Genomic DNA, 21,239 nt, shown 5'->3' with positions numbered 1-21,239 from the left:
ACGCGTAATTTAAAATTTTGCATAATTTGGGATTTTCGGGGATGCGACAAGCCTCGACGGTGCGGGTTTTTAACGTCGCCATTTAAAATATTTTAAATAAATACTCGGCAATGCCGATTTCCCAAATGGCCGAGCCTAGAGATTTAACAAATACCAAATTTCACGAGGCACGTGGCAATTGCCTTGAATAATTATTAAATTGGGAAAGTAGCCATTAGTCAAATTCGATCACTTTCACTGTTCGTTAATTACTCACGAGTAAAATCGATTTTCGAGATATCGGCCCCTTTAACGGAGCAGCGATGTAAGCTGAACTATACCTAAACAATAGGCCGGGAAAGCGTTCCCTCGCCATTATATCGGGATGGCAGTAGATCTTAACGTACCACCCTAACAACTATACAGGGTGTCCGGATACTTCATGTACAACGCTCTATCAGATATAGTACAACTCATAATAAGTCGATTTAACTAGATTTGCCTTAGTACAAAAGTTGATAATAACGGAGCTACAGGGTGTCAAAGTTGAAAAAGGAAATGAGGTTTTATTTTTATGGATAATGGAAGGAACTTAGGAAAAGTATTTTGTTCCTTGGAATGTTTTTCATTGAAATTATTGTTCATTTACTAACTTAACGTGACTGAATAATAAAAAATAATTATACAGTAAATTAACCGTTAAAGTATGTAAATATTGTAGAATTTTGGTTTGCCCCGTTATAGAGTTGTTAGGGTAGTACTTCTCACGATGGATTTAGTTTCTACTTATCTTCAATGCGCTAACAGAAACCTTAACGGGTTACCCGGTACTTATCGTTATTAATTTGGTCACATTTCAAATAAAATTCATAAAGTATTATAATAAGGAATTATATTAAATCGAACAAACTCTAACCTAGTGATATCAACTTTAACCCTACGGCGGTTGCGACTCAAAACTGATACGGGCGGTTGCCCGCGGCACTCCGTCTGTGGCACTTAGTAAAAAGCGCTTAAATGATTATAATTACATTGTTCTCGACAAATCAAACAATAACGATAAATAAACGCACTTGACGAAAGACGCTTATGAAACTAACATTTTTTGAGTGTTTTTACAATTAAAGGAAATTACGACTCAAAGTGATGCCTTCACAACAAAAATATCAAAGGAAATAAAAAAAAGATAATTAATCTTACTTGTAAAAGTTGCAGCGTTGCCGCATGCAATGCTGCCGTACTGGTTGCGATTACGACTCAATCAAAACCTACAATAAACATGTCGGCGACGGCATGTGGTGCCACCTACCGGGAGTTCCAGGAACATGTTGCCAAACTTTAGGAGGTTATAAAGGGTGATAAGTTAAGCCATTTCATAAACGTATATCCGGAAATGAGTCGTAAAGGCACAGGACAAAAAAATTGTTAAAAATGTTAAACAATGTTCATGGTTTCGCATTTCATCGAAGGTTACTTTATAGCCGTAGTAGTCATATTTGGGGCGACTAAAATCCTCATAAAACATTTAAGAAGTCTTAACCACTATCAGTTCTCTACCAACACGTGGGTTGGCATAATAGGAAATTATGCCGCCCCACACTTTAGTGGAGAACTGATATTGGTTTGACTAGTAGAGGTATTGGACAGTACTTCGTGAGTTGCTCGAAAACGTTCTGTTGAATATCCGTCAAAGGATGTAGTCTCAGCATGACGAAACTCCGGCACACTTTACTTGCGACGTATGGAACCACTTAAACTTATAATATTCTAAGAGTTAGATTGGACGGGGTCGACCTGTTAACTGGCCGACCCGGAATCCAGATCTAATACCTCTCGATTTCTTTTTTTGGGGTTACCCCAAATTACTAGTTCATCAAACACCCATAACAACAGAAGAAGAGTGACTTGGAAGAGTGATGGCTGCAAGTCACTTTATTCTGAAAGATCCACATGTTCTTTTTCGAGTGGTTCGGCGTACGACCGCACGTCGGCAAGTTGGTGGCCGCAATTTTGAACAACTCTCGTAGTACCTTATTGTTTTTTTTTTTCTAATAATTACTTTAAAAGACAAAAAGGCGTAAATACGAAAACATGTGCATTCTTTAACGTTTTTAACAATTTTTTTGTCTAGTGCCTTAACGACTCGTTCCCAGATGTGTGTTTATGAGGCAAAATGACTTAACTTATCGCCCTTTATAACCTCCTGAAGTTTGGCAACATGTGTCCGAAACACCATGTAGACTTGGTGGGAAATATCTGAGAAGGCGGTAACGTGCAAGAAACAGCATATACAAAACATCAAAAACGTTTAAAAACGGAGAATACAACAACGGAACCGCCGCAGAATCAAAGCCTAACAATGCCATACACTAAATATTAGTAACTTATCTAAGGTAGAAAAAATAAATATATCGGATGTAAACAATGGCCTTTATTTCACCGTAAAGGACATTCACACTGCCGTAACGTTATACTTGCTGGAATCGATTAATCATAGAAAAAAAGACTGAATTAAATTGAGGAAAAAATTATTATAACGTGAAGAAAAAGGAATTTCGTTAACTGCTATGTCTAATTTTCTATACAATTTACCAGTTCTTATTATTAGAAATTGCAACTACATATTACGACCAAATAAGCGTGTAGTGATTCCATTGGACGCTTATTTTCCATTCCGAACTCTTAGTGGTAATTTTTCGTAGTTTGTTTTAGATTTGCGAGGATTCGTAATTTCCGTTAATTAGACCAACTTACAATTAGAAGGCTGATGGACAGCTTCATGATTACAATTTGACCTAACCATGTAGGTACGTAGGTGTATTAAATCAACTTATTTACATGAAAAGACTTTGGGGGTTTACATCAAGAAATCAATCGCAAAACACCGTTGACGAGACGACTACAGTTCACAAGAATTTGTGTTTTGAGGAAAAAACAAGAATTGAACGTCGAAACGCAACAAGAACGTCTAGAAAAAATTTATTCCAGTTTCAACAAATTGCACATTTTCAAAACCTTTTACAGGGTGGTCAGATTTAGACCGATTTGACAAGACATTTGTATTTCCAAAATAGAAAGGAAAAAACTATAGGATCGAACTGTGAGAAACGATTAGTCGAGACCAAATCCCCATATTTTTACTGCTACTAAGATATAGAGCGGTTTCCAATTTTTGTCAATTTTTTTTAATTGTTTAAATACTGTTTTCAACCTGAACTACATACCAATTTTCTCTTCGCTAATTCTGTGAATTATTGAGTATTCGCAAGGGTTTTTTCTATGATACAGAAAATATTTTTTACCACGAAGAGCAGTCCCGTACCCAAAGGGTACAAAGTCAATTTGGAACTGTACCAAAAAGTTGTAACTGCAAATGGGTGTTGGTCCTTTCAATTAGAATTTTCTAAGAAAATGTCAAATTAAAGAAAAGTTATCAAAAATGCAGTGTTATCGCGCAAGTCGTGTTTGTTTCAATGGAGTGCCTGAAATACGGGGTGTAACTGAATATCTTGGCCAAACTTCACCAGCCTGATCTATAAAATCTAGCCGTAAAAGACGTCCTATGGACGTAGGTCAGCAACACCTTCGTTTAAGAGATACGGGGTGTTGAAACTGAATTTTTTTATTCGGTCGAAGACCTAAGTATCGGACAAAATTTGGCATACGGGGATTTTTACAACGCAAAACCCAAATACTGTCATTTTTTTTTATTGTTGACAGAGGGCGCCACATACGGGGCTCCATCACGTTTTAATTGGCCCTAACTTTTTTTTTATCTCACGCTGTATGTCACTTTCGGCTGGAAATATCTTTTTTCCACCCTTTCTGCTTCAGAAAGACATACCCTATCGATGTCGCTAGAAACAAGGGTTTCCGGTAGAAACGCATCTAACACTAATGATGCGTGTTGAACGGAATTGGCATTAATCGAACGTTTTTCATTAACAAGTATTTTTGACAAAAGTCCAAAAGATTCTGTTGTGTTTATTCGTTTCTTAACAACTCAGTGGCAGCAAGGAAAATGCTGAGTTAAATGCAATTAATGACAGTAAAAGAAATTCTCAATTTGTAATTGCAAAATAATTTTACCAGCGAAAAATGGCAGACATAGGGATATTGCACGTATGGACTTGTGAACGGAAACAGCAAGAAACATTTCCAAATTGGAGATGTTCATCTAAAGGAACTTTTATAGCAATCCGTCAGCGACTTCGTGAGACAGGACTTTTAAATTCAATACTGCAAATTGTTGGTTTCAAAGAAGTATTAAAACGCCAGTGATTGAAGAAAAGGCACTGAAGAAAATTGCAAATAATCCTAATTGCAAATTATCCTTAGATTTAAATATTTCGCATATGACCATATGGAATTTTTTCATTCACTTTACCCATGCCACTTACAAGTGTAAGGTGTTATTGACACTGATTTTGAACAAAGGAGAGTATTTTTTAACTGGTTTTTGCAGCAGTGCATCAATACGAATTTTCCAAGGAAGGCCATAATAAATTTCCACAATGACCGTCAATAGGTCGAATAGAAGCCTCATGCAATTAGGCAATCAAAACACCAACAAACTTTTTCACGTAACATTTGGACCGGCATTGTTGGTGCTGATTTGCTAGAAGGGATGTTTTTACCAAACAGGTTAAATAGGTAAAATTACAGATATTTTCTTGAAAATTATCTTTCCTTAATAGAAAACGTTCCATTGGTAACATGACGTCAGCTAAAGCGCGCTTGCACGGGTCGACTTGGTAGTTCGATGGTTTATTTTATCATCACTCGTAATAATTAAAAAACGATAATACATACTCAATACAGCGTCTACTAAATCGTTGAATAATGATATGAGTTTATTCCTTGACCTCCATAGAAATCACCAGTGTTTGTCGAATACTAAAGACAATACTTATAGAAATAGTCAAGAAAGAAGTGCTGCAGCGAAAGCAATGATTCGTGATTTAGAAAAACTAGAGCTTCCTATTAATGAACTGAAAAATAAAATAAAAAATATTCGAAGCATTTATAAGAGGGGGCCAACAAAGGTACTTAAATGGGAAAAACGTGGGGCTGGGACAAATGATATGTATAAACCTCAATTAAAATGGTTTGCCCAAGCAAGTGTATTTTTAAGATGTTTCTCTTGTATGTAGCGCCCTCTGTCAGCAATAAAAAAAATTATGACAATATTTAGGTTTTACGTCATAAAACACCCCTGTGTACTAAATTTTGTCCGATTCTTAGATTGTTGTCCAAAAATATTCAAGAAAAACCAAGTAAAAAAATTTTAATTCAACACTCTGAGTCTCTTAAAGGGAGGCGCTGCGATCCTCCGTTTATAGGAACTTTATTTACCTTTTGGTTTCATAGATCAAGTCGATGAAGTTTGGCCAAGGCATTCAGTTACGCCCTGCATAACTAAGAATATACTTTCATACCTGCGGGATGAGTAAAGCGAGGTCCTGCAATGTGACACAAGTGATACAAAATAGCATTTCCTAAACTTCCCAAAACTGCATAAATTTTAACGTTCAAGCTGTGTCCCACATCTGTGAAACTATAACAATCACTTTTGTTGCTGGTCCTATTTGTTAGCTGAGCTATGGAGTGAACGTGCTTCTATTACATAAATACAGTCTGTATAATATCTTATAGCAATTACATCATTAATTGGGGCACCATATTGAAATTTACACATGTCGAATATGAATTTGAAGAATTTTCTTCTCGCATCCGCGTGTTGTCAACTTGGGCGTTAAATCTCAATTAGATTAATTTTAATTAAACTAAGTGACTTTTAAAACGAATTTTTGCGTGACAAACTGAGTCAGCAATTGCTTTCCTTTTAATCGGACCAGCATAGAAATGCGACTTAATTTTCTTAAATATCAATAATTTACTTTTAATATCTGACTTGTAACTTGGCCCAGGAACCAAAACATCAGTTGGGTTGAGGCTCACACCGTTTCTTGAAATGCAAATTCAACATTTTTGTTTTTACGTTGTTTTATTTGAAACTGATTTCACGTGCACCGTGGAAACGTACAGGGCATGTGAAACTCAGCGTTCTCCGCCTTTTTTCAAGAAATAGCAAGTAAAATTTTAATCTGTATTATTGGCTCAGAAGGGTGATCTCCCCTACGGCCTAGATTTTGATGGAAAATAATGGCATGCGACTTTTCCAAATGATGGATATGACGCCACGAATAACTTTTTTCAGCGGCGTACTTTTGTCCTGGTATTGTGAAAGAGTTAAGTTGTTCTGAGCAAATTTTGTATCAAAGTTTTTTTTCTATTGGTTAACGTTCAAAAAATATTGTGAAAAATAAATAATAAAAAAATCAATGTCTGTCTGCACAGCACAGAGAAAAACGAACGAATTTTACACCTCATTAACTATCAATATGGAAGTTATCGATCATAGAATTTTCCAGCATATTCTTTGGACAGATGAAAATCGGTCTGTTAGTAATAGTGAATCTACCCAGAAAACCCACGTTGCGTAAGTGATATAAACAACCAAGGCCATTCTGGGATATTGTCTGGTGTCGAATTATTGGAGGTCATTTAATAGATACGTACTTGTTTGAATATATTCTGGATGATAAGCGTTATTTGCAATTTCTGTAAGAAAACCTACCAGGGCCTCTTCAGCAAATGCGCGCTTCTTTATAGTACCAACATGACGGCGCTCCTGCACACAAAACGCGAACTATCCAAGAATACCTAGCTGCCACTTTTGAAGAGAGGTGGGTAGGGATAAATGCGCTAACGCGACGGTATCTCAAATCTCCAAACCTTACTCTTTGTGACTTTTCTCTGAGGTACTTTAAAGAATGGAGACTACGAAATGCCATCTCGAAACATAAAACATTTAATGGAAAAAATCAAAGTTACGTGTCAAAACCTATTTAAAGATATTTTAAGAAAATGGAGAAATAGAAAAGTTAAGCAGAAATTACGCAAGTGTTGGGAAGTTAGAGGGGACTACATAGAAGATTTTTGAAAAATTTCATTTCCTTTTCACTGCTTGTCTTTTTTCTACTAAACTAGTTGTTTGTTAAATATCGCCATTAATTTGCTTTGCACCATTATAAACGGTATATAATTTATACGAAAAATTAAAAACACTTTTGGAAAAATGTGTTAAAGACGGAGGCGTCTAAGTGCAATAGACAGTTGCAGTATCTATTATTCTTAGCAGTAACAGTATCTTCTTTAGTTGACTTAAGAGTTATTTATCAACTTCAAAATAAAAACAACTGAGATTTTGGATTTTGACTATTAAAGTAATTCCAAGCAACTTCTTTAAGTAACATTTTGCTAAAAAAATTACAAATAAAGTTAGTTTACTCTTAAGTCAAAACCGTGTTTTGAAAGATTGCGAGCTCCCCATATAAGAAAATCATTTTTTCTCGGGATGAAAGGAGCTTTTGGAGCAAGCAGGAACTTTTATGAAGAGTGACTTTTTGATGTAAAATATAAAATTTGGTCCGTTTGTGGTATAGGCAACACCTTTTGAGGAGATCATGTATGTCTATTTCTTGAAGCAAATATAAAGTTATACGGGGTGTTTCGGAATATGTGGACGATCTCTCGGATCCAAATAGTAGACGTAAAAATAAGTACACTGGTTCATGGAAAGTTTTTTTCGAAAAGTCGACATTGAAAAAACCACAGGGTGTCAAACTTCCATTTCTAAATTATTTTTTTTAATGTGTCGAAAAGTAATTGATGGATTTTAATGAAATTCGAAACAGATGTGTTTTTTTAATGAAAAATCATAATATGGCATCGTTTTTGTGATATCGCCTAGAAGGCGCTGCCTACAGTGCACTTTAACCGTTCAAACTCATTAATTTTTTTGTATCATCGATGGCTTGACATTTTAAAGAGCAAATGTTAATCTCTATTCGATTTTGTGTAAAAAATGCAATTTATAAAGTAAGGCAGGTTTAAAGCGGTATGAAAGATATTACACTTTACCAAAGAACTTTGTGTGGCGGTTCTACTTGCGCCTCCTACAACTTCCGACATTCCCTTGCTCCCTAGAAATACGTTATTTTCGAATATTTAAAAAATAAAAGGTATTCTATTTAAAAAAACGAAATTCAGTATTTTCAATTACATTTTCTTCAATATGACATTTTCTTAAAAAAAAAATAAAAATAGAAACCATTTACATTTATAGGGTTTGAATATCTTTCTAAATAAATATTACAGTACCCCATGGAAACCGGACTTATTCGAAAAGATATATACATGATATTAAAAAAACATCATGTATATGGGTAATCCTCTGGAAATTGTATTAATCAATTAAGGAAAAACTAAAAATTTGAAAAATTTAGCTCAATGTGAAGGTTGGTTGATACGGGCAATACTTCTAAAATGTTCTCAAGATTACGGCACTTCCGTTTATACTGGAAGATTTCAACTTAGAAGTAAAAACTTAATAAGCGAAATATTAGAATGGTCACAAATGCAAAAATCAGTGAAACGGAAAAATCATATTATGCATCACAAGACTATGATACAAAATAGTATCGACATCGAATGTGAAATTTTTCGCTACGTATTGACCACCAGTAGAAAACCTATTTCTAACTCCTGATTTGTAATTAATGGTGGGAATAAAATTTGCTATATACATGTTTCCAATAAAAAAAACTTTTACTTATATTTACATTACTCTTGCACGAATTTTTCACACTTTGGATAAGTTAAACTGAGCCTTACTTTAAAGGCTATAAAACTTAAAGAGCAAAACTAGTTCGCCCCGTTGAATTATTTGGTGTACATATGCAAAAGACTCGGCTGTTAAACTTTACACGCTAGCGCATTACATGGAAATAAAGATTGCTATACAGTTGAGCGTACTGTCATCTGACAGTTAGAATCATTTATTTTAATTGCAGTAAATGCATTGAATTTTGTTAACCTGATAACCCTTTTAACCAGCCATAAAAACACAAAGACACATCGCTGACATGTGTGGCTAAAGCAGCGTGCAATAAACAAATTTTTAATAAAAAGAAATGTGAATCGTAGAGAAATTGTTCGCTATTTAAAAGTGAAATCAGGCGGGTATTGAATTTGCTAAATTTTCAAATTATCTTCCATTCGCCATACAATCCAGATTTGATTCCACACGAGTTCTACTTCTCTCGCCTCAAAAAGTATGTTGAAGGTAATCATAATTACACCACCGACGATAAAGTGAGGAAAACTGCGACCACTCGGGCCTCAGAAAAACCACGTGATTTCTCCAGTGATTCAATGCACAAGCTTATGGCAAGGCATGTGATTACATTCAAAAACAAATATTGCATTTTCATTTGAAGATTTGTAACTCAATTCATTTTTGTCTAACCAATCTTATACACTTTCTATTTTATGTTATCTATTTGCATTTTAAGATTACGTATATGTGTGCAAATTTGTCAGCCGAGTATCTTACAACATGCAGATTTATGTGCATTGATAAACATTACAAATATCGTCAAAATTTAATCTTCGTGACGTTAGTTGGGACTAAAGTATTACTTCATATCAAATATAATTCTCTATTTACACCGTGGTGCGAATTGCTAAGGCAAAATATTACATTAGGAGACTGCAATATGCGAGCAATTCATAGACTGCATTGAGATCGGAGAATATAAGAACATAGACACTAAATTACTTAATATGTAGTTACGATTTATTCAAGCCCTTTTTTGAAAGAAGAGCGGCACGCGACTCCATTCCATAGTAGCGAACGCACCTATATTTACAATGTCCATACGTCATTCGGCCTAATACATGGTGGTCCAAATGCAATGAGGCTCTAATCCGTAAGATAACCGAAACCGTAAGAGTTGCATAAGTACGAAGTCGGTTAAGTTAGAAAAAAGTTACGAATTTTAGAGCCCTTTAACCTGCATATAGTGATCAGAAATATACGGGTAACATCAATCCTTCGCATTAAGTCGGGAATGAACCTTCAAAATTGGATATGAAAATTTTGTAGGTGGTCGAAGTTTTGCGATACATACATCTACATACTGCGAGCCACGTTCGACTTTAAAAATAACTGACGATTTTTACATATCAAAGCATGAGCAGTTAGTCACTGCACTATCTATGAATTTTCCATAATCAACTGTTAAACTTAATACCTATGAGTTTCATTATTTTAAGCCGGCACTACTTGATGCGTCGAACGTTCGATACAACGTTGAATCAAACTTTCATTCACACACGATGAGGCGAATGTTTGACTCAGCTCTGGAAAGACATTGAAGTTAATGTTTGTTCGTCAGCATCAGAAGAGTGCTGGCTTTTTTTTAGACGAAATTAAGAATTAAAAGAAGGGAAGCAAAAAAATAGAAGTATATATATGAAATAACATCTACTGGCATTGCCGATGGCGTTGTATAAAGTAATACAAAGCATTTGGATTGTTTTTCAAATTTTACTGATAACGAGTTTTGTAAGTGCAATAGATGCTTTGGTTAACAATACGGTAACTTGAGGTCTCTAAAATACCATATCATAATAAAAATATATCAACACGTCATAATAAAAGTATTTTAACACAGGTATTTTTTTCCGGACTTAACTTCCACGGAAAATATGGGGAGCAAATGAAAATTGACGTCGAGCGAAGTGCCGAGTCCTAAAATTTAATTAGTGCCCAGTTTTAGAATCCTGGGAAATGGTAACTGATAAACGTGCCCTTAATTTATTGTTGGGAATCTCCAATAGTCTGCAGATGTGTTGAATTGCCAATACACTAGCAAATAAAATAAGTTTTTGATCCTTTACGTAAAATTAAATTTTATTGAAATGAAAGAAAAAACGTATTGTAACTTTTTTGAATCCAAACACGTTTATTTTTTGAAACTTTAATACGTCTACAGCTCTGCCAGATAGTATTTAGTTTTTCAGATATTAAGGAAAATAGTTATTTCATTAAAATAAATCGAACATATTAAGTTATCATTTCGATAACCTTTTGGAATATTCTACAAAATTCGTCGTAATCGTCGTATTCGTAGTCTTGCATAATGTAATATCGTCTTTAGCTCAAGCTTAAGTAAACCCTGAATGAGAGAGCTCTTAACTGCGACGCTTTCAACTATCTAACGCATATAAAAGTTATTATTAATGCAAAATTGGCTAATTTATATTATTTTATGAGATTAAGAACTATGAATTCAGCCAGAGATGTTTCTGACAGAACTCGTTTTAACTCATTTAACGGATTGTTCAATATTCCAAGGATATGGAACCGCTCGGAAGTGGCATAAATTCACTTATAAACTATGTGGTAATAAAATAACGGGGAGATTCCGAAAACGTAGAAACACGATAGTTCTGTCAAAAACGACATTCCGGTATTGCTAGGAAACGAAATCATTTCGTGCTTAGTTGAGTTCCAACTTTACCACCGTTCTTCAAACTTTCTTTCTTGCTTGGTGGGCTAGGAGACAAACAAATGACATCATCTTCATCGCCGTTGGCGTCTGTGTTATCATTTACTGGTCCATGCTCCCTAGAAAGAGTAAAGAGTGACTGGGGCCCATTTGCAATACTTATTTATCTAACAATTATAAAAAGTAATATTTGATCACACGTGCGTTGCAGTTGCACACCAACACAAGCGATAAAATGTTTTGCCTCATGCAAGTAAACTGCCACGATTATCTGATTGCCCACAAACATTTCTGCATTAACATATACTACGTTATTTATGATAAAAAATGTTGTCGGTACTACTTTCGGCTCACAAACCGGTACGGTAAGTTCGCAGGAAGTATTGCATACAATTCAATACCTTGCGCCATACGAAAGAACATGTATTCCTGTAAAAATGTTTGTGATCAGACAGCCACCAGCCGACACGATTAAGATGCGTGCAGTAAAACATTCACCGCCAATATCGTGCTTTTCAAAAAAAAATCTGGTCAAATAGGCTTTGCAATTATTTGACACTAAGCCCGTATGTCTTTGATATATCCTACGTAATTTCGAACATAAACAAACAAACCTAACTTTACTTTTCATTTTAATCCTTACTAGAGGGTCGAGCAAAAATGAAACAAATATATCTAATTAATATTTATTTAGTTACCCCATTTACAACAAATGCTAAAAAGACAGGTCGAATTTCAACGGATCATTCTCCATGTATGAATTGTCCATTCCGAAAATAAGACTCAACTATACAGGCTTTTTGCCTGAATATAAACACCATTTTTCGCACTTAGAAAACTTTAACTAACACACAAGTCCGTGGAGCCTTGAAAAACATTCACCTTAATAAAAGTCAATAGATAATAAAGGTAAACGGAATCGTATTCAAGTGAAATTAGGTTTATTTGTGTACATTCGAGATTACGTAGAACATATCAAAGACATACGGACCCGGTGCCTAATAACTCCAAAGACTACTTGACCAGAATTTTTTTTAAACGCACGGTATAAACCAGGTATAAAAAAAGTAGTTATGTGATACCTACCGTTCCCACTCTTTAATGACTTGATCCAAATTGTACCTTTTACGGTAGTTTACGAAAAAGGTGCGTACGTAATGCTCTGTTTTGTTGCCGAGCATTTCAGCGATTGCTTTGAAGTCCTTCCCGTATTTTCGGAAACCCTAAAAACATTAATAACATTAAAATAAAATACACGAGCTATTTTTGAATAACTACTTGCACAAGTTATAAAACCAGCACCAAATAAACCAAAGCAACCGATTTAAATATACATATCCAGTGTCCGATATGTTGTACAGAAACTACAGTGTCAAAAAAAAAACGAACTAAATTATAACTCAATTGTTTATGAAAGAATTTTGATGAACTAAAAACCAAGTAAAATAATAATTTTCGGACTACTAAATGACGTCATTTTTTTAATTCCACTTCTGCTTCAGGTATCAACTTCAGAATTTCAAGTAGAATTCCATTTCTTTTACATTTTTTGATAGAAAATCTTTTTCTGAATTTAAAGATGCAAAGCAATTTTTAACTGAAAACAAAATTGAACAATTTGAACAATGAGTTATGTAACCGTTTGTATCGTTATGAGACCATCCGCGTTTTTTTGTTATCCTCTTCATTTCATTCTATGATCTTGCACTAACACGCCTGGCGCTATAGACAAATGGCGCCCTTATGATACCCAGCGAGAAGGGACAAGATAAAGCCGCCCTTAACTATTGGAACGAAATCGTCCTTCCTCATAATTTTATGAAACAGAATAAGATGGTTCCAATAGTTAAGCGCGGCTTTATCTTGTCCTTTTTCTCCCTGAGTATCACATAGGCGCCACTTGTCCATGGCGCCAGGCGTCTTTGTACAAGATGATACAATAGGATAAGATAGAATGAAATGTAGATGATCACAGATGGCTCCAAGGAGATACAGACGGTTACAAAACTCATAATGTGCAAATTTATGACACAGATTACTCTATAAATCATTACGTTCAAATTTTTCCGTTAAAAATTGTTTTAACATTAACCTGTGATATATCATCAAATTCAGAAAAATATTTTCTATCAAAAAATGTAAAAGAAATATGGGTGTTTAATTCGAAATTACGAAGTTGATACCTAAAGCAGAAGAAATTGATTTTAAAAAAATCAACTTTGGCGTCACTTGGTAGTTTGAAAAATATCGTTTTATTTAGTATTTAGTTCATCAATATCTACTCATGAATAAATGACTTATACCTTTGCCCATTTTTTTTTGACACACCTTGTATTATGGCATGAACATTAAAATATAAATGTAAAAAGTAGTTTCCTCCTTTTAAGTAAATCACTTCAGCCCAAACGCAATTACATGCAAAAAGTGAAATTAAATGAAGTCACTTCTTACCTGGATCGCTAACATTAATTCATCGTTGGACCACCGAGGATTTGATCGATGTTTGTCTTCACCCGGGCGTAGATCATCTATCGAATCCGACTGTTTTCGCTTCAAGGAGCTGATATTCTGCTTATTCTGTTGGATCTGCAACAAGAATATACCACCTGAGCAAACTGCCATGCTTATTCGATTTAGAACAAACACCGGAAAAGGGTCGAGTACATAAATTGAAAATTTAAATTTAAATTTTCGAAGGCGCGGCGGCGGCAAAGCTCGCACGAATTGTCCTTCTGCAGTTCGTCTAACTTTTTCTTTTATCTACGACATGAATAACTAAAGGACAACGAAGGGGTTTGGATCACTACTGGTCTTCACCAATTTATATCGTAATAGCTTATAACTAAACAACAAAAGTAATAAGTAACAACGACTGCTATAAAGCAAAAGCTAACCACAGAGAGGAGGGACAAAGACAGAGAATGCCTCTTCAACGCAAGTATTGACACACCAATACAAGATCAAAATTATAATAAAACACAAGCCTTTAAACCTCCATCCCTTTTTCCTTCTGTTAGCTCTGCTGCACAATAATTAAACCAACTATAAAAAAAGATACATAAGCAAAGAAAATTAAAAAAATCGCTTTCTCCCTCTCTCTCTGTCTTTCGTCCCCCTCCTCCTCGCCTACGATATTGGTGCGGCAGCGCAGGTGACTAGGCAGAGGCCACAATATCTACTCACTTGTCTCTGTAAAGAGTTTAATTCTCTCTCCATGGATTTCATTAGCAAAGTTCCTGCATTTCCCGAGGCCATGGTTGCCAGGTCGTCGTGATTAATATGCATTCCTTTTGGAGGGCGGCCCTTGGCTCGGGATCCTCCAGGTCCCAAACCGCGCTTCCCTCCCATCGGACCCGACGTAGGGCGAGTAGTTCCTGTTCGTCTATTACAACCCCCAAAAACAGGGTTTAATTACCGTTTGGTGCGGTAGAGGGAGGGCGGTATTAACTCAGATGAATTTCTCTCAACGGTATATCGAATTAAATTCAGAATTTTGTTTTCTAAATTGCTCGTGCAATTCTAGGCGTGGTCTGAGAATGTCTATTTTATACAACACCTCGAAGACTATCATCTTTCATTGCGTGTCATACCTATCACACCTATCAAAACTAGGAAATTAAGGGAGAAAATGAAATTCATCTTTTGAGCGGCATATAACCACCATGCACTTAATTTTTATAGGTTAAGTAAAATGCAATGCATAACAGTACTGAAAAGGCGTAATGCCCTTTTCATAACTCCTAGACTGAACTGGTCGACAAATCAAAGGTGAACAAACATATTCCCGGATGATTTTTAAAAGATGTGCTTAAAAATGATGAATTATTCATCTAGCGCAGACTGTGATCTCGACATTCCGGTTTCCGATTGGGATCAAGCAAACTAGAAGAGGTACAGTACGCAATCGGTAAATTACGGCACTGATGCGTAATTATAGCAGAAACAATTCAGCAGCCAAAATATGTGGCCTAGAGCCCTAGCTCCCTTAACAGATCAGAAAAGGATGCATACAATTCAACGTCCGTGATGTTGGAATGTATCTATCCCTTCCTGATCATTAACGGGCGCCTTCACCAAAATATATTTGATATACAGGGTGTTTCCTAACTACGTGTAAAAAATTTAAAGGCGTAATCCTCGACTGATTTTGAGTCAAAAATGTCTAATAAACATATGTCCGCAAATGCCTTGTATCCAAGATACAGGGTGTTGACTGAAAGACGTTGAAAAAGGTTTTAAAGGTTTCTAAAGGTTTGGTGGTATTTACTAATTTGTTTATTGTTAGTTTTTTTGCTACTTCCACTACTATAAACAAGAAATTCAGTGTTATTTTGGTGTTTTACTCTCTAAAGTGAAAGAATTTAGTTCTGTGTCCCAAAAATCAGATTATACCTCAGTTTTGAGACAATCATTAACAAGAAGGATGGAAGCGTGCATTATGAGTAATGGTGGTCATTTTCAGCAATTCTTATGATTAATCATTAAAGCATTCCCCCAAAAAATTGTCTTTTCTAAAATTCAAACACCCAAATTGAGTAATTTTGGAAATAAAATCTCTTTTTCTTGTCACATTTCAACACCCTGTATCTTGGAAACAAGGCATTTGCGGACATATGTTTATTAGACATTTTTGACTCAAAACCAGTAGAGTATTACGCCTTTAAATTTTTTACACATAGTTAGGAAACACCCTGTAAACAGAATGTTCGTTTCTGTAGTTCAACTATGAGGACCTCACTAACCATAAAACATGCGATGTCAAAGACGTTTTTAACAATTAAACTGAATTGAACTCAACTTCACCTACAATTAAAGAATTAATATAGATTTATTAAGAAATTAAAAACGCTTTTTTCGAGAGAAGAAAAACGAGATATGCCGAAAATTTATTACTCTTCGCATCGAAATACACGTGGTAACATGTACTCGGTAAACATGTCTACAGCGGTACCCTGAAAGGCAAAAAGCACCAGCTCAAAACTATTTTTCATTCCTTCTGAGAAACTTACCTAATTTCACTGAATTTTTTAAGCCAAAAAAAAGTGTTTCTAGACCAAATGAGAACGAAGTGAAAATTTTGCAGGCGATGAGCAAAATCTTCAAATCTCCGCAAAACAACAAACGACAATGAATTTAATTCTCGATTAAATTTAAAATTTCAATGAAAAAAAAAATCAAAATCAAGAAACAAAATCCGTTTTACCAAAAAGCTGAATCCAAATTATGACAATCTAATATGACACTCATAAGAAAAAACAAAGTTGTCAATAGTCAGTCCAAAAATTTAAATGTCGGATTTCAAATGTGATATCGCTAGTGCAGAAAAGGAGAGCGGCAATGAAGTGTTAATCAGCTTGAATTGTCTCGCCAAGTAAACTAAAAATTTGTTTTAAACACGTCTCAAAATTTGACTTCTTTCCAATACCTGTAAGTCATTGGGATGTTTCAAATTTTATATTTTTAAACTCCAAATTGGGCAATAATTTTCCAGTTTAACCGATTTCGCATGTTTCATGGCTAGAGGTCCCTATGGTTAACCTCCATAAACCGACATCTTGCATAGAAAGATCGCTCAATGTTCTCGAGTCACTGATTTCCCGCCAATCCCGTCACTTTGCCTCAAGGCAGTTCAAATGCCATGCCAGATGTGTTTGTTCTTATTTCACTGTGTAGGTTTTATTTTTTGTTATAAGGATCTAAAAGTCATTGTTATTGCTATTTATTGTTCGTATCTGTAAAGTGCATGGCAGAACATAATGTATGTATAGGTTGGAGAGCATTATTTCAAACACTATAGATAACAGATAGTGAACTGGTGACAATACCGCGTCTATGCAAACAAAACTATCAAAGAAGTGTAAAATTGTTGATAATTTACTTTTAAACGATCTTAAAGCATAAATAATATATGTTTTTATTCAATTCGTTGGGTGACGGCCAAAGGCTTTTAAACTTATACGTATGTACATGTATACATACATAATGACACGCATTTTGTTGACATTTATTTATATTATTCATGAAAGCGAAAAACTTATTGTGTACAGTCATGTGAATTGAAACAGCAGTGGGCATTTTTTTGTCATCAAACACAAAAAATAGCAATTTTACATAACAAATTCGATTTTATGATTACGGCGAACTTACTCAACTAAAATGGCTTACATTTGAACATATACACATATATGTATATATATGTGTATGTGTATGTATATATAATACAACATATATGTTTTAATTTTATTTACGCTATAACTTGTAAACAAACGAAAATCGGATAACAACATTTGAGTTTTTTTACATTTATTTTTCATGTACGACACGCTCCTCCCGACTCACCCTGTATATTTGGTTAAAGTATACTTTTTTTTTAAAGCAAAAACACCGCGCAAATACGTTTTTTCACCAAAAAGCGGGTTACTGTTGTAAACAAAAAAAACTTGAAGAGCCTAAACAAGTACCTAATCCGTATATAGCGCCCTCTACAATTTACATAAACTTCGTTTGCAGATATGAATTCCTCATTCCGAAAAATCCCCTTGTAGAAAATTTCAAGACTTCCTCCTGGCATTTAATAATTATGGCTAAAAATTGAATTTTATATTTCAACTTTGGCACCCTGTAGCTCGGTTATTATCACCTTTTGGACTAAGGCTAAAATCGTTAAATCGTTTTATTTTGACTTCAACTACCTATTGTAGAGCGTTGAAAAGACTTTTTAGAGACATCCTGTATATATTGCATTTAATCTAGAGCCAACATGGACGAAAAGATTATTCGAGATCAGATTTTTCGTCGTTATGCTTTTGTACGTTAAAGGACCGTTTATGCTTAAGAGAAACCATTCAATCATGGTTTCACTTCATATACGATTCAATCCGAAGGTTTGCAGTCCTATCGACATGTTATTTTACATTTTTCGGTCTCGCGAAGTTAAGGATCTATTGTACTTCACAAGAACGTTTTTTGGATATCTGAAAAGCCACTGAGAATGTTGTTTTTCACAATTTAACCGGCTCTGTACCTCTTATAAGTTTTGAGATTTCAACGAATACCCGGATGTCTATGAGGCACCCCGTTACGAGGTAGTGAAATATTTTCTGAAACTGTATTTGTGTGGATAACTTTAAGCGACAATACGTAGAAGTTCATGAACTAACGTTTGTCTTGTTTGATTTGTCCAGAGTTTAGTTTAAAATATCAATTTAGATGGACACAAGTTATTACCTCCAGTGCTGGTAGCAGCTGGTACACAGATGTCCTTTTGGATTCCTGTGTGTGATGGAGCAAAAAACGCCGCAATTCGAGCACGAGCCACCCTCTCCCTGCATACACACGTTAAAACCGTCATACACCAAGAAAAATTCACGTCCGTGAGGTTAATAACTGTTACAATTGTAGCACCAAGAATAATGAAATTTAGAAAGGCATAGTAAATTGTATTACCGACGGAATTCTTGTCAACGGTAATTTGTCCAATTTATGTGTTATTACAACTTTTATGTATTAAATAATTTCGTATCGTTATGTAAAGCAGATGTTTTTCCTATGTATAATGGCCAGTGACAGTTTGTAAATGGGAGTGTGAGTATCTTCAGAAATAAAATCATTGTTGACTCTTTCGCTCTGGCAGCAAGTTAAGTATTCGACAGAGGAACCCCCCCCCCACACACACACACACACACACACACACACACCCGGTTGTTCGATATAAAGTTGCCCAGTGAAACCCAGTTTTGAAAACGGAATGGCTGATTTTTTAAATTAAATTCATATTATGCATCGAATTCTGAGTATTTTTCATTTAACATTGTTTGTTGACTAAATTCAACGGTTTTTCCCATAATCACATTTAAATATGAAACTACAACAGAAGTAATAAAGTTTATTATTATGAATCACAATCGAAATTGTTTGTTATTGTAGTAAAACCTGAAATACCGACACATTTTTAATAAACTCGTATGATACTTCCGAATGTAGAGGGTATCTACATCTACTTAAGTGTAGTTTGCGTGAATGCATTTAAGTAATCATTGAAGTTAAAAAGAAAGGTTTTCCCAATGCTATCGTCGACTATTGTGAAATTACTATTTTTTACATTTTAAACTGTAATAGTGTAGACTGTAAAGAGTGATCTATATGCTAAAATTCAATTTATGTATCAGAGACTTTAATTTCAATTTTTAGCCCTCCAATCAGCTACATACAATCATCTTTGAACTTCTTTCTGATAATTGTCCAGGAGAAAATTTGGGTCTCAGCAAGCAAGCGTCTCAAAATTCACGCAAGAAGTAATTTTGCTAGAAAACACTGGTTTTTAATTCATGACTATTGTTAATTGATTCACAAAATATGCTCGATAGGATTATGTAGGGAATACCACATTGGGTAAGTGACTTCCACAGCTTTGACGGCACATGCGCACTATTTTGATGAAATTTTCCATTACCGTTCTACATGAACGTGGCTGAATTTCTTTGATACCGCTCTTAATTCCCTCCTTCAATGCGTGGGTCGTTGTGGGCTTATTGGCATAGAGCGTAGATTTCAAAAAAAACCTAAAGGAAAAAGTCCAGGGGGTGTTAAGCCACGTGACCGTGGCGATTAATTCTTATCGCCTAATTGGGAAGTTACACAACCCGGAAGTGACTCGTGCAATAATCGAATTCTGTCGCGGACTGTATGACATGTAGGCCCGTCTTGAAGGTATCACATGCCAGCCACATCCATACTTTGCAATTTAGGCATTACAAACTGGACTACCATGTCGCGATAGGCAGCACTAATAACAGTTATTGCCTCTGATCAGCCGCGTTTTCGACGAAGAATGGTCCGATGATACCTCCGGGCCAAAAGGCGCACCGAACAAACACGTTGTGGAAGTATTTTTCTTCCAGCAATAACGCGCGGATCCTCTCAACCCCAAATGCGACAATTTTGGCGATTAATAAAGCCATCAGGATGAAAATGGTTTTGTTCGATGTATCAACATTCACTTATGGAAGTTAGATAATCCATCCTACGAATTATCATCACGCTGCGTGATCTGGAGGTTTGAGTTAATTGAACTTTGTGTGCACGAAGATGCAAATCTCTCGCGAGTATGCGCGGTACGGAGTTTCTGGAAATGTTCCATTATTGGCAACGGTGTTGAATTGAAGTTCCCGGAGTCTGAGCAACACTTTCATGAACTGCGTCGATGTTCTGTGCCGAACGACTTGTTGAAGGACGGCCAGAGTCTACCATCACTAATTGATCCAGCTTCCCTATTTTTTTTTTTAAATTAATCTCTTCACAGTTAATGAATTTAAATCACTATTTCGATCATATTTTCTGTGAAAATTGCGAACTGAAGCTGGCAAACCTTCATTATTTTTAAAATATCGCTCGACAATAAAAAAATGCGTTGTTCCTTCGAACGTGGCTTCATTTTTAATAATCGCAACCTGTCACCTATCCATTTTCGTTTATTTTTACGTTTTATTGAATAAATGGTGCGAAATTCAAATCTTGCGTGAATTATGGAATACCCTTCATAAAACCGAAAGGGCGACATTACCAGGCTGACTCAAGTTCAGCCGTTTCGTTCTCCTTCGCCTGTGCATGATCCAATGTTATTGTCAATCCATAATAAGAATTGACTTTCAAGAGTGCCTAACACTGTTCAGTGTTCAAAGATTGGGGATCGTGTCCTCCGACAATGTGTGAACTGTTACCTTACTGAATAGACTCAGATTGTTAGAATGAATTCCTCAATTTCATCTTGTATCTTTGTTTCGTAGAGGACGCGAAAAATTCACATAATTTAAGGATTAACGAGACACAAAGCGCCGTAAT

The 21,239-nt window shown here is 35.3% G+C and overlaps 1 protein-coding gene and 1 long non-coding RNA gene across 3 annotated transcripts in view; one reads left to right on the top strand and one right to left on the bottom strand.

Annotated features, from left to right (window-relative positions):
- Positions 1 to 854: 854 nt before the first annotated feature.
- Positions 855 to 21,239, bottom strand: part of LOC136347136 (REST corepressor 1-like) — a 31,349-nt gene continuing 10,964 nt past the window's right edge. For both annotated transcript variants that reach the window (XM_066296858.1, XM_066296859.1), the window contains 5 exons: positions 18,627 to 18,724; positions 14,583 to 14,781; positions 13,851 to 13,985; positions 12,486 to 12,622; positions 855 to 11,518 (listed from right to left, as the gene is read on the bottom strand). In XM_066296858.1, coding sequence (XP_066152955.1) covers positions 11,380 to 11,518; positions 12,486 to 12,622; positions 13,851 to 13,985; positions 14,583 to 14,781; positions 18,627 to 18,724 — 708 coding nt within the window. In that variant the 3' untranslated portion in view covers positions 855 to 11,379. The remainder of the gene's footprint in view (positions 11,519 to 12,485; positions 12,623 to 13,850; positions 13,986 to 14,582; positions 14,782 to 18,626; positions 18,725 to 21,239) is intronic.
- Positions 18,363 to 19,021, top strand: LOC136347145 (uncharacterized). Its single transcript, XR_010733452.1, has 2 exons — positions 18,363 to 18,484; positions 18,609 to 19,021. It is a non-coding gene; the product is annotated as an uncharacterized lncRNA (long non-coding RNA).

The sequence above is a fragment of the Euwallacea fornicatus genome, chromosome 26 (assembly GCF_040115645.1).
Source record: "Euwallacea fornicatus isolate EFF26 chromosome 26, ASM4011564v1, whole genome shotgun sequence".
Classification (NCBI taxonomy): domain Eukaryota; kingdom Metazoa; phylum Arthropoda; class Insecta; order Coleoptera; family Curculionidae; genus Euwallacea; species Euwallacea fornicatus.
The sequence above is the reverse complement of the archived record's forward strand: the minus strand, read 5'-3'. Positions and strand labels throughout refer to the sequence as shown.